Genomic DNA, 14,225 nt, shown 5'->3' on the forward strand with positions numbered 1-14,225 from the left:
CAATAAATAGCTAAACACTGGAGACCTCCGCTCAGCATTAATATGTATGAACAAATTGCTGTTCTCCTCTAACACAAGTGTGTCCTCTCTGTGGAAATGATTTCTTGTCCTAGTATTTTGCCTTTGTTGTGTCCTGAACTCCTGCTCTGGAGAGATGTTAACTGAGGCCAGCAATTAAAATGCATTGTTGGATATAATAGTGCCAGTCTTGAAGACTCAGAGTCAGGAGTGCATGTGCTTTGTTTGCTTGTTTGTGCATCTTGTTTGTTTTTGGTAGCTCTAGGAATATTCTATTCCCATCTATCCCAAAGTAATCAAAGTTTTTTATAACAGGACATTGCAACCATGCAACTCTGTGCTAACAAGTTGGATAAAAAGGATTTCTTCGGGAAGTCCGACCCCTTCCTGGTGTTTTACCGCAGCAATGAAGATGGCACGTGAGTATGAGTGCCTAAAGGAGTATTCAGTGTGCTTCCTATTACTAATGGACATCATCTTAACAATGTGCCCTTACCAGGTATGATAAAAACTAAAGTATAAAGTGTAACCATTTTTTAATAATGTAACAATGTTTACTCGTTCTCTGTGTTACCTGGACCAAGAAATTTACATTAATTTGTCTGCAAAAAATTTGACGTTAAAACTACGGATTATGCTTCCGCATTTTTGTATCCCCGCCCACTGTCGGATCAACAGAGGGTTATTAATAGGACAAATTGCAAGTGTAGGTTTATTGCAAGTGTTGGATTATCACTGAAAACTTTATCATACTATGTCTACTCTTTAAACAGCATTATGGTAGAAATGGAACACTATGGCAACAGCTTTCTTACCTGTACCGGATGGCATTTTGCTTTGGGCAGAACTGACTGAATGGCAGTGTTTATTTATTTATTTTATTTTTCAGTTTCCCACCCCCATTTGGCCTAAAACAGTGTCCATGGTCATCCAGTTTGAAATGTTGACTACAAACACAGATGTTTTTCAGATTTTCTTTATCGGTATTCTCTCAATATTTATGATTCTTTGCAGCCTTTAGCCACTACTTATAACTTTCCCCATCCTTCACTGGAAACCAAAAGTAACTCACTTTGCAAAGAAGTATTTCCTACTAGAGCAAGACGTTATTTGACTCTGGTAAGTGTATCCATAGCAGACTGTTGGGAGTGGCCTTTGACTGCAACATAACCAGTGCATTAAGTTTTCCCTAACTATTTGGCCCAAAGGGAAGCCAACAGCCTTTTCCCCTCTGTTTTCTCTAGTCAGGTAGCACCGATTCGACTTTATACTGTATAGGCAGCCAAGTTTTATTGGAAGCCTATTTTGCCAGCGGTGAAGTTTGATCCTAGCCATGACCAAGTTACGAGGTCACCGAGGTCCAGACCTCTGTACATTTTTCATATTCCAAACTAAAACTTGATCATGACATTGTCTGTAAGAAACGGTATCTAAACAGTAGAATAATAACAACAGTACAGGTTTACAAAATACCCCAGACCTCACTAATTTCCAAACCCTGGTTATGGCCATTCCCGTAAAAATGAGCAGCCAAACAACTGCATTATATTACACTAACAAAAGTCATTGTAAGGGTCATATCAGGTATCAGGGTTGTTATCATTGACAGTTAAATCATGTTTAAAGCAAGAAAATCTCAACCAATCAGAACATATTTCGGGATTAATAAACAGCAAAACAGAACTTAAGGTTGCATCTTTTTAGGAAGCTTCTAGAAGGAGCATGGTAAAAACAAAGATTTATCCCTTCTTTCTTCATAATTTCATGCCAGCTTAGTACATGGTATTAGCTTAATGTTTTCAGACTTAACATAAAAACCCATAAAACACAAAATGATCCCTAAGTGTTAGCTCAATTGACTGATAACAGAGGGTTATGGATGGTAGTTTTGTGAAACCCAAGAGGCTCTTCATGCCCACCATGAGCTGCTCTTGATGTTAACCACTTGTATTGATGCTCCCCTGTAGTTGGTTGGTATTCATTTTCAAACATATTCCTTCAAAGAAAACCATACAGCTGTCATAGCAAGCCTTTAAACAAGATTTCCTTTTTGATTTGTCTCTTTTGTAGGTTCACTATCTGTCACAAAACAGAGGTGGTAAAGAATACTTTGAACCCTGTGTGGCAGCCCTTCACCATCCCAGTGCGAGCTCTCTGTAATGGAGACTATGACAGGTGAGGCTCTTTAAAACCTTGACGAAGAGATAACCCTTCTTTAAGATGATGTGAAAACAAAATCGACCTGTCTTAATACATGTTCCCGGTCTTTCTGTGAACTACTAATTGATGCATGTTATTCCAAATATAATATTGGTTATTAAATATTCACTCATTTCACTAAACATGTAAATATTCCTGTATAAATATATTTTGGCTGTCAATTAAAAAATTCCTTGTAATAAAACTCAATGTTTTTCCCAGTCAACACATTTAGTTCCTTTTTAATAATATTTCATTTGTATGCTCTTTACTCAGATACAACTGCATAAAAAACTGAAAGCATTAAATTCTAAAACCTTATACTTTTTCCACTTTATAGACATTTAGATGTTTGTTTTTTTCATGTGCATTGGTTTTTTGATCACTTGTTTGTTTCACCACACAAAGAATGCTTTTATTACTTTAGTTTAACTTTTCATCTGGGTTTGATTAATAAATATGTTATCCATACAGAATGTCTTTCTTCATTTAATGAGAAATACAGATTGTTGAAATCACACAGAACAGAACGTTAAATAAATGCACTATGTTGAAAAATAATTCACATTTTCAATTCAATTCACATTTATTTGTATAGCGCTTTGCACAATACATATTGTTTCTAAGCAGCTTTACAGAAAATGCATGTCTACATTACAATTTAGAGGGATCTGTTATCAGAGGTGACTGTGTCCAAGTTATGCATTTCAGAAATGTACATATACAAATCACACAGCTAGCCAATAATTTATTAATTTAAACAATGTATTAATTTAAGGCAGAAAGAAAGAGCTCATTGAAGTGATGAATACTTGTTTGTTAACAAATGATTATGATTTATAGAAAAATTTAGCATTGGTGCATGTTGATTCAAATCTTGCTTCATCTGAAGTCCTTGCAGGAGCTTTATTAGAATTCTTTACTAGAATTAGAAGAAAAAAAAGCATTAACAATATTTAAATTTTTGTTTGTGCATAATTTTTACAGCCCTAATACAGTAAATATATGATATATGAGTAAAGATCAGTATTGATTTCATGCATTAGATTATTGGGTGCATTCTGAGAGCCAGTTCCTTTGAATCAATGTCCCCAACATTTAAATAATCTTTGACCTTATTTGATAGGAGTGTGTGATTTTTGAGAGGAATATATTTTTTGTTGCACCTTTAAAGCATCCCTCAGACTTGTGTACTGAGCTCTGAGGTGTTGAAACGAAGCACCGCTGGTTCCGTGAGCTGTGGAAACAGGCAGCTGTGTCACTGTGGCAGTGGGAATAATCCCAGCAGTCAGCTGGAGTGAGACAGCGGCCAGTGCTGGTGTTATTTTGGACTGGCTCTGTAGACTCACCAGGCTCCTGTTATACTCTGACCTTTTGAGAAAATTCAGGCTGTCTGCTCTTTAATTTTAGATATTGACTTGCTGTGAGGTTTGATTTTGTTTGTGATCTCTCCAGAACAGTGAAGATTGATGTTTATGACTGGGACAGAGATGGAAGGTACGTTGTTCTTCATGGCTTGTGTTCCCCTTGTGGGTAGTAAATATTCTGTTTACGAACACATAAATTACCCTGCATAACAAGAATAACTCAAGTCAAATTTTCATTAGCCAAAATAATTTCTTCTCTGCATGCTCATGCAATGTTCATTAAATATTCTTCAGATGAGTAAACGCTTTCATTTTTCTTCAGTCATGACTTCATCGGCGAGTTTACAACCAGCTATAGAGAGCTGTCTCGTGGACAGAGCCAATTCAATGTTTATGAGGTAAAAACATAATTTTTTACAAATTCATTTTGATGAATTGATTTGTGAATTCTGGCAAAACACAACACTTTAACACATTTTAGTTATTTTGACTGGTTTAAAAAACAAAAATAGTGAAAAATATTAAGTATTTTCTTTTGTTTTTAATTGTTTATGTATATATTATGCAGTTACAGGGTTGTGCTGAAAATGTGGGATCCAGCTAAATATTGTTTTAATAAAAAAAAAAATAGTTAATTTTTACTGGATTTTCATGGTTAGATACAACCAAAAAGGTGAAGACAGGCTAAAAGGAGGAATACAGACATTTAATGTGTTGAAAACTAGCTACTTTTCATGTCAGGATAATTTTTTGTTAGATAATATTTTATCTAACATATCTATTAGTTCTAAACATGCTCCTCTAATGCCTCTTAAAAAGTAATGGGACAACAACGTGGGCCGTATTCATGAAAGTGCCAAAAATGTTTCATGAATCATAAAAGAAGAAAAAACAAACATATGAGGACACTTCAGTAATATGTCATATTCCTTTCAGCCATGCTTGATGGGTGTCTTTTTGTTTCTTTCAGGTTCTGAATCCTAAAAAGAAAGGCCGGAAAAAGAAATACGTCAACTCTGGCACGGTACGTGTGAATGAATTACCTGTCAAGCGCTCTCCTCTTCTGATTTATTTTCATAATGACTTCCATTATCTATCCTCTCTCTTTCTTTTTTTCATTCTCTCTAGGTAACACTTTTGTCCTTCAAAGTGGAATCGGAGTACACATTTGTGGACTTCATTCGGGGCGGGTGAGTGCCCCTTAAAAAGTCCCTGGATAAATTAGTCTGGAGAAAGATGCAGATTAACTGGTTAGAGAGCAGCTGTATCGGGCATGCATGTAAACCATTTGTGGAATTATAGTTAGTCAATCTGAATATCTTGCGCTCGAGACAATACCAATTAACTAGAAGTGGATCTTATTGTCATTGAGCTTTCAGGACAGTTTAGTTACCATCATTTTTTTCCCGGCATAACCAGCATGTGTGTTGAATACTGATAACAAATATTGATAAAATGCACTATAGGAATACACGTTTTTTACGTGCCATGTATCCCAGTAATAGTCAAATAGTTTGAAGGATCAAATAAAAGTTAAGGCTGTCAATTTGACGTCAATTTAATGTGATTATTTAAAATAAAATGCTAAAAATACACACAATGTCCCTTAAATACCATAACTGGAGAGCCTTTCAAGCTTGAAGTAAAACCTTCATGTTTTATAAAGAAAAACTGCATGACCAATCCATGCTTACTGAGAGCAGATAGCAAAAAATAAGTGAGGAGCCCATTTTTAATCAATTCACAACTCTAATAAAAATGTAGAAACATTTTTGCTAAAGCAAAGATCTCATACTCATTTCAAAACAACTGAAATCAAGGCAATGATTCAGTATACCAGTATGTCATACCATATGCTTGCCTTTTAATTACAACTAAACCTTTAATTATGCATCGACTTGATAAAAAACATAATGATGTACTGTATATAAAAAAAAAACAAGAACATTTATTTATTTATTTATTTATTAATTAGATATGTCCAAGTTAGAAGCATTTTGATAACTTGCTCAGAATTTTGCATCATAGAAATGTAAGTTTAAGTGGAAGTCTGAATTCTCTCAAAGTTTCAGCATATTCTACTAGTGTACTTTAGCAATATAAATATGCATTTATATAATTGTTTTTTGTCTATTATAAATTTGTATATAATTGGCATCTAAAAGTTAAAAGAGTCCACATTGAAAATCTAAACCTGGAAATAAAGTATTAATATTTTAAACATTTTAAAACAAATAAATGAATGAAATGAATGGAAATCTATGTACAGTTTTTCCTGAATTGTTAAAACACTAAACCGTATTCTCTGGACCAAATTCTCAACATAGCCAAAACCAATTTGTTGAATAAATAACTCTTTCTGTAAATCCTTCAACAAGTTCAGGCAGTTAGACATAATTTGCAAATCTCATGCAAAACTCTAAACACATTCTCACTAAACACATATCGCACTGTGATGCACTTGTGTTGCAAAACGCTAAACACAGGCAGGAAAAAGTTCAACGCAACTAAAACACAGTTGTCATCGTTTACATGCATCGACTCGAAACTGTTCACACTTATTTCTAATGATGTGATCAACTCAGCTGTGCAAAATAAGCCAGCTCAGAGTGCATAGGTGGCACAGATGCACTGAATGTTGATACGAACAATAGATGGAAACAACCTGAAAAGGAGAGGAGGAAAAGTATGTGTAAGAGGTGGTGGATGAGTACGAGAAAGAGCCAGGTGTGGAGAGTGTTGTCAAGGCTGAGTCTGAGTCAGATGTTCTCTGAATATAGTTTGAAGATTTGGTTTTGTGTTGAAGGTTTTGAGAAAGTGAGTGATGGTTTCGAGAAATGTGTTTTAGCAATTCAGAAAAAATGTAATATTTGGATTCTGAACTATTTCTAGGTTATTAATCAAATGTGTGACAAAGAGCATGTGAACTCCTTAGTACTAAAGGTCAGATGTCTTGCTTCCTTCGAAGCATGGATAATATGGATCAGACTTTGTTCATTTCAGCTCAGCTGCTGCTGTTATTAAACAAAAGGGGGACTCGCTGCTGAACTAGCAGTTGTGAAATTCTCAGTTATTTTGCTTCATATCCAGATTCAATCATAGGCTCGTTCTTACGGACTAGAGCATGTATGCACATGCGCACTCTTCAAAAGCACTGCTTTAAATCTCTTGACAGACTAAAAGACGTAAATGAAATTTGTGTATATTCGAAATAAAAGATATAGAATAGTACTGGATGTCAGCTTGCTTATTTTGCTGGAAGTGGGTTGTAGAGGCTACTCTGGAACATCTACCCAGCGATTTCTGTAGTCACTTGGAATCTCAGGCTCAAACCTGAGGAAGGCTCTCAAAGACCTGGCAGAAGAGCCAGAACAAGGGAGCTTTTGGCTTTAGCTTCGGAGGAAGGATTAGAGCATGGGGAAAGCAAGGATCCTAGAGCTGGCTGTAGGGAGCGGTTGGGATACGTCCCTTCTCGCTGTGCCGCCACCTTGAGATGTTCCGGGATTAAAGGAGCGAAACATTAGTGAAGGGTGGTCCCCGGCTGATGACCCTGCAGCCATCTCTGTGGCACTGGGATGAGGACTTAAGTCCACATGTCATGCAAGCAAGAAACTATGCTTCTAACCACAGGTCGAGAGCTGTCGTTCCAACCACACAACTTTGCGATATGTTCATTGGAATATGGTTTTGGGAAATACAGACTCGTTGAACTATGCTGATAATGATGGAACTTGCGACCATAGTTGGTTAACAATGCATTTGGGAAACGCACATCTGGGCGTGATTCGAACCGGCATGGGAGGCATGGGAAGCAGGCGCACTAAAAAGGATGCTAAAGACTGCAGCCTCTTCCTGAGGCCGGAGAGTGAGGTTTACTCTCACAGCGCTTACTAACTAATATTTGTTATATGAGGGGGAGAACGAAAAAATAAGCATTTTAACTAGTGGTCAAGTCTCTAATGCTCACCAAGGCTGCTTTTATTTGGTCAAAAATTTGGTCAAGAAATATTATGAATTATTACTACAATTTAATAACTGTTTAGTTAAATTTTTTTAAATGTAATTTATTCCTGTGATGCAAAGCTGAATTTTCAGCATCATTTCTCCAGTCTTCAGTGTCACATGATCCTTCAGAAATCATTCTAATATGCCGATTTGCTGCTCAAGAAACATTTGGTATTATGATTAATGTCAAGATTCTTTGATGAATGTTTTTTTTTGTAACATTAGAAATGTCTTTACTGTCACTTTTGATAAATTTAATCCACCCTTGCTGAATAAAAGTATTAATTTCTTACTGACCCCAAAATTTTGAAACATGTAAATTAGCAAATCATGTAGAGTACCCATATGATTATATACTGCATTGGTTACATCTTTTGACTGTGACTCTTCAATGTTGAAACAGAACACAGCTGAACTTCACTGTAGCAATAGACTTCACCGCCTCTAATGGTAAGACCATCTTCATTGACTGAAATACAACCATTTGTGTTTGTGTGGCATGCAAAGGTCACATGTCCATGTTACATGTTAGATTTAGAATTTGGCCTCAATGTCTTTGCACTTGTGTCTAAACTTGTATTGATTGATACCTGAATGCAGGAAATCCATCACAGCCGACATCGCTCCACTACATGAACCCGTATCAGCTGAACACGTACGCCATGGCCCTTAAAGCCGTAGGGGAAATCGTCCAGGATTATGACAGTGACAAACTCTTCCCTGCCTATGGCTTTGGAGCTAAACTCCCTCCTGATGGCAAGATCTCTCATGTTTTTCCCCTGGTGAGAAACGGCTCAAAAAGAGCCATCATTAAAAACGCACACACAACTCCAGAGTAATGTTGGATGGTTAAAGATTAGTGAAAATTCAGATGAAAATTACTCATGTCGTTCCAAACCGGTATGACTTATTTTTCCTTTGATGGAACACAAAATGTTTTTCTCTCTCTTCTATACACTACATACATCCTCATGTATTATATATGAACTTGTGGAGGTTCTCTCCAATGCATGTGTATTCTGACCTCGTAGAACTCCGACTGTGAGAATGCAAACTGCGTCGGCATCGAAGGCGTGCTGGAGGCGTACTATGACTGTCTTCGTAAAGTGCAGCTCTACGGCCCCACCAACTTTTCCCCTGTCATCAACCAGGTGGCACAGTAAGCTAAACAGTCCTCCTGCAATTGACACGAGGTTGAGCTCTCTTTCTGTCTCTTTGCCCTGGGTTTTTTTCTGTCTCCCCTGTGAGCTGAACTCCTTCCTGTCACTATCCACTTGTTATTCACTCTAAAGCCTGTCCTCTCGCTCCACACAAATGCACTTACGCGCACACACGCTCCCCGAAGACTCCTCCAGAATCCTGTGCTTGACTAACACTTCACACAGTGTACCTGCTGCTCAGATGCAGCCGAGGTCTGATGTTTACCACGCAGAAACTTTTTAAAAGGGACATATCATGGAAAACAGGATTTTTCTTGCTTGCTGGAACTTTGATGTACTATGCAGGCAGCGTTCACAGCACAAAGCGGCCTCTCCAGTCACCGATTATTTATTGAAACCGAGCTACAAAAATTTTGATCATTTATTAAAAATGTTTTGCACAGAAAGTCATGACATAATAAGGGTGATTTGTGTCATCAAATCCTGCTAAAATAAAGCAGAAAAACATGGATAATTAGTATTCTTTAAACTTGCCACAGGAGAAGAATGTTGGGTTTGAATCTCTGGTCTGCTTCAAATGTCATGTATATCGTGTCATATCAGTACACCGGTCATCACACGACATGACAAAAAACCTTTCACACACGTGAAGAAGCTTTTAATTGCCCTTGTCAGTTTCAAGGCTTCTTCAGATCCAGCTAAATCTCTCAATCTAAAGAAAACCAAACTCCCAGAACGGCAGAGGTGCTTTAAGAGGCTGATATTGATCGCCCGCTGCTGAAGTGGTCAACTTTTCAACTTGGTATTCTCATCTCTGCGCTCGCCACTTCTTGCGTGTCGTGAATGAGACAATATCTGGAGGTGGTTATTAGGGTCAATGGACTGGAAGGAACAGACAGACTTAAAAAAAAAAGCTGAGAAAAGGGCTTAGATAAAATAAGGAGGATTTCATTGGATATTTCCAGTGATATGCTGTAACACAAAATCATAATCTCCAAATTATTAAGTATGAATAAGTATTATTCATTATTTAATAATAATAATAAGTATTATAGTATTTGTGTGTGTGCGTTACTCAAAAACCCATTTCAAGGAATCAGAATATCATAGACTTGTTTTGACTTGGTCCAGTTTGCAATCACCCATAATACCATAGCAACCGTGTAGCAGTGCACTTGTTTTATTGCAGCCAGACATATTAAATCCTTCTCCCTGGAAGCATTTTTAGTTTCTGAGAAGTCTTTTTTTTTGCTTGAATATAGATGCTCTTAAGTCTAACTGTACTGTAAATCCTCAGGTCCGCATCAGAGGTGACAGATGGCTCTCAGTACTTTGTGTTGCTGATCATCACAGACGGTGTCATTTCCGACATGGTGCAGACTAGAGAAGCCGTGGTCACCGTGAGTCGTTTTTGCTTGTTAGACCTTCATGATGTTCTGTAAATACAATCATCTTTTTAGCAGGGCACCGATCACCTCTCCTTTTTTCAGGCGGCGTCCCTGCCCATGTCAATCATAATCGTGGGAGTCGGCCCTGCTGAATTTGATGGTGAGATTATGGCACTGCAGAAACAGAGATGGTCTCGAATCAAGAATAAGATATGTGATGTAACTATTCTCTTGTTGATGTAACAGCTATGGAGGAGTTGGATGGAGATGAGGTTAGGGTGTCCTCCAGGGGACGTGTTGCTGAGAGAGACATTGTCCAGGTACATAATGTTACCTATTCGAGATTATTTATTTATTTATTTTTTATTTACATAATTGAAAAAGTCTATTTGGCCCTGAGTAAATTTAACATTATACATTTTTCTCATTTTAATAATTTAAATCATGTTAGGCAAAATAATAATAATAACAACGTCATTTAATAAAAATACAACTGTTGATTGTTAGTTCATGTTAGCTCAGGTCCATTAAATAATATTAACAGATACAACTTTTGATTTTAATAATGGATTAGTAAATATTGAAATGAACTTAAACTAAGATTAATAATAAGATGCTTTAGAAGGGTTTTTCATCATTAGTTCATGTTAAGTAATGTAGCTAACAAATGGAACCTTATTGTAAAGTGTTACCATAATAAAAAATAAGTGGTTTTGATATGCGACACATTCCACAAATATGGCACACTTTGGTGTCCCATAACTGTTAAAGCTTTAGAGATAAATTCAAATTTGTTTTGTGAATTTTTTTATTAATTATTTTATTTATTAGATATTTTAGATTAAGTATTATTATGATATTTTTTTATTTATAATTGTTAAATATATATGATTGTTAAATATCATATTAAATGATATAATGTATTTTTATTTATTTATTATTTTTACCTCTTTTTTTTTTTTGTAAAGTCAGAAAGACATTTTTCATGAGTTTCATCTCTGTATCTCTGATTTAGTTTGTGCCATTCCGGGACTACATCGACCGATCCGGGAACCAGGTACTCAGCATGGCCCGACTGGCCAAAGATGTCCTGGCCGAGATCCCTGACCAGCTGCTTTCGTTCATGAAGAGCAGAGGCGTTGAACCCAGACCAGCCCTCTCCCCCTCTCCTACACCACAGATAAATGTCCACCTCTGATCCCAGAGCAGTATTTTATCCTCTCCCTCAAACACAGCTCTATGTTCACGTCTGAACCCCCCCGGGTCCGTCACTGGGGATGCACATTTTTACTTTCCACTTAAGTTAGCAGTAGCATATTATGTAGTTACAATAATAATCAACTGAAATCAGGAACACGTTAATGTAAGTGTGTGGTGTAATACTTAATAATCAGCCAGTGATCATTCAAAGCAGTTTTTGCTTGCCTGGAATGGAAGATGTGGACGTAAAAAGAAATGTCTGGGTCATTTTTCACCCAAAAATCTAAAGATGAGAAAACAATAAAATATACATCAAATTTGATAAAATTACATAAAATAAATTGAAACAATATAAATGGAGATTTATTGCATTGAGACATTATTTTCTCATTCCTAAATCTCTTGTTACACTAAAAAATACTTTACTTTAACTTATTTACTGAAGTTATATACTGTAGTACATTTATAAATGCAATTATGAGTAGACTAATGAGAATTTGAGGATTGTCACTAAGCAGAAAAAAAAAACTTTACTTACTGTATGTAAAATATCATATTTAGTCTTTTCTTCTATATTTTGTCTTGAAACATCATCTGGACATTTCTTAATGAAATTTACCCAGGAACATGAGTCTCTGTGCTCTCACACTCGAGGGACAGAGCGAGCGAGTGGTTGGCAAGCTGTGCTGTACGCCGTAATACCCCAACACGCATGCACAGGTCACCTTTAATATCACACATCATCTTTGTATTTCACGTAGATTCTTGGGCCAATATATATATATTTCATTTTCTCACTGGCTGAACTAGTTGCGCCGGCACACTTTTGAGTGTGTAAATATTTTCTAATTTGTGCCCGATTATGAAAGGAGCTAATAAGTAGCTACGTGTGGCAGAAAAACAGATGCCTGTGCGGGAACACCGGCACACTCGGAGTCTTCCGCACATCTCGAGTGGATGCAGCTAATTACCTGGAGAAACTGAGGTGCCAATCAGTGCAATTCAACCAGAGAGAGGAAGATTGAGGGAAGAAATATCCAGAGTGTAATCAGCAGAGGTTAATGGGCACAGGAAGTGTGCAGACGGATGGCGTGACAAAGATAAATCAGGTGATCAGCAGAACCACAGAAAGAGATAGGGATTTCTTTTTAGGAAGCTGCTGGGACAAAGGTGGATTTTACAGGTGAATCTCATGGAGAAATGCCTGGGTCATATTTTACCCCAAATCGACCATTAAGACAATTATTAAAGCATTGTTACATTATTTTTATGACAAAATTGCCCAGAACCCAATTTATTTATTTTTTTGGTAGTGAATGCTACCAATACCGACACTTACTATTGCACTTTAAAAATACTTTACAATTTAAATTATGGATGCACTATACTATGTATCAGTTATTGGTTTACCTTTATTGTTTTTAATGCTTACCTAAAGTTATATATTTTTAAAAACACTATTTAAACACTAAATGTTAATAACACTGTTAAATGTAAACATCAGCAAATCTCTAAATATCCATTTTTTCATAATGTAATTTATAATTGTTTACAATGTTTTGATGCCTAAAATGATTTGTAGTATCAAAAATGTTTTATTTCTAGTTTTTAGAATTTAGAACATTAACATAGAAATTATTACGTTTTAATAGTAAAAATAATAGTTTTAATGTCGTGCCTACTTTCAGTAGTTTATTTTTCTTTGCAGTATTGATAATGAAATAAAGATGCTCCTAACTGTCATGAAAATAATGTCTCAATTCAAAATAAAATGCAATTTCCCTAGAAATAGGCTTTTTTTTCCCTTTCTTTTGAATTTGGAGTAGATGCATGACCTGGATGTTTCTTGACATTTTTCGTGAGGTTCACCCTTGCGTACACTGCCATGTTTTCAAATTCCATTCAAAAAATGATTGTAGACTCATTGAATGTTTGGCAAGTTTGGAGCATTCCAGCGGAATCTTTCATTTTTCCATTATTTCATTCTGCTGTACATAATGAATAGTGCAATAACATTCGACATCAATTTATGTTTGTATTTCCTCCATAATCCTTGTTGCTGTGATCAAAATATTGCTCAGATACTTTAATGTTGAATACCGTTTTCTCCATATTTATATATACAGTAATCTATCGGAAATGTTCTAACTGTTGCTAAACTGTAGATTTGAATGATATTTGTTTCATAGTAAAGACAGCTATAGTAAACACAGCTGCTTGTGCCAAAGTGCTACCATGTAAAACATTCCTGCCAAGATTGTATATCGACATGTGTGAGGCAAAGATGTTCGTTTTATATCTCTTTGTTGTGTTTTTAATAAAGCATGAATGTCTTGTGCTGACTTCTGAAGAGTTGATCATGCTTATTCACAGGATGGATGGATAGGTGTGCACTTGTGAATATCAGTCCCCGTTCATTATAATTGCATGGAAATGAGGAACTTCTTCAGAATTTCTCCTTTTGTGTTCCACACAAGAAAAAATGTCAAGCAGATTTGGAATGAGATTATGGTAAGTAAATGATGGCTGAAACGTCTTTGTCCCCAACAATATTCACACCAACTTAAACATTAGGATGACAAGTAATCAAGAAGAACAGCTTAATATAGCTAATAAAGAACTCTTTTCAATTCTATTTGCCGTCTATTTATTGTTTTGGGATTCTAATGTAGTTCTTTGACTCTTGACTGGCATCTGGTGGCGAATATATGCTGAATTTTTTTTTTTTTTTCTAGTTGCATGTGTGTAGGAAGGGATGGATATGTCACAGTTTGCAGAGGTGAAAGGTGAGAACATAACAAAGCAGCTGTACTAAAACATAAACAGCCTTAACAAACACCGCAGCACAGTATATGATGGTTTACATTTACATTTATTTAGCATTGTAC

The 14,225-nt window shown here is 36.1% G+C and overlaps 1 protein-coding gene across 1 annotated transcript in view; it reads left to right on the plus strand.

Moving 5' to 3' along the window:
• cpne9 (copine family member IX) overlaps positions 1–13,679 on the plus strand; it is a 39,954-nt gene extending 26,275 nt beyond the window's left edge. The window contains exons 8-20 of the mRNA XM_082146308.1: positions 334–437; positions 2,089–2,193; positions 3,673–3,714; positions 3,907–3,982; positions 4,555–4,608; positions 4,713–4,774; positions 7,993–8,039; positions 8,190–8,371; positions 8,621–8,748; positions 10,047–10,149; positions 10,240–10,297; positions 10,384–10,457; positions 11,153–13,679. Coding sequence (XP_082002434.1) covers positions 334–437; positions 2,089–2,193; positions 3,673–3,714; positions 3,907–3,982; positions 4,555–4,608; positions 4,713–4,774; positions 7,993–8,039; positions 8,190–8,371; positions 8,621–8,748; positions 10,047–10,149; positions 10,240–10,297; positions 10,384–10,457; positions 11,153–11,335 — 1,218 coding nt within the window. The 3' untranslated portion in view covers positions 11,336–13,679. The remainder of the gene's footprint in view (positions 1–333; positions 438–2,088; positions 2,194–3,672; positions 3,715–3,906; positions 3,983–4,554; positions 4,609–4,712; positions 4,775–7,992; positions 8,040–8,189; positions 8,372–8,620; positions 8,749–10,046; positions 10,150–10,239; positions 10,298–10,383; positions 10,458–11,152) is intronic.
• The last annotated feature ends 546 nt before the right edge of the window (positions 13,680–14,225 follow it).

This window comes from Leuciscus leuciscus, assembly GCF_965113295.1.
Source record: "Leuciscus leuciscus genome assembly, chromosome: 18".
NCBI lineage: Eukaryota > Metazoa > Chordata > Actinopteri > Cypriniformes > Leuciscidae > Leuciscus > Leuciscus leuciscus.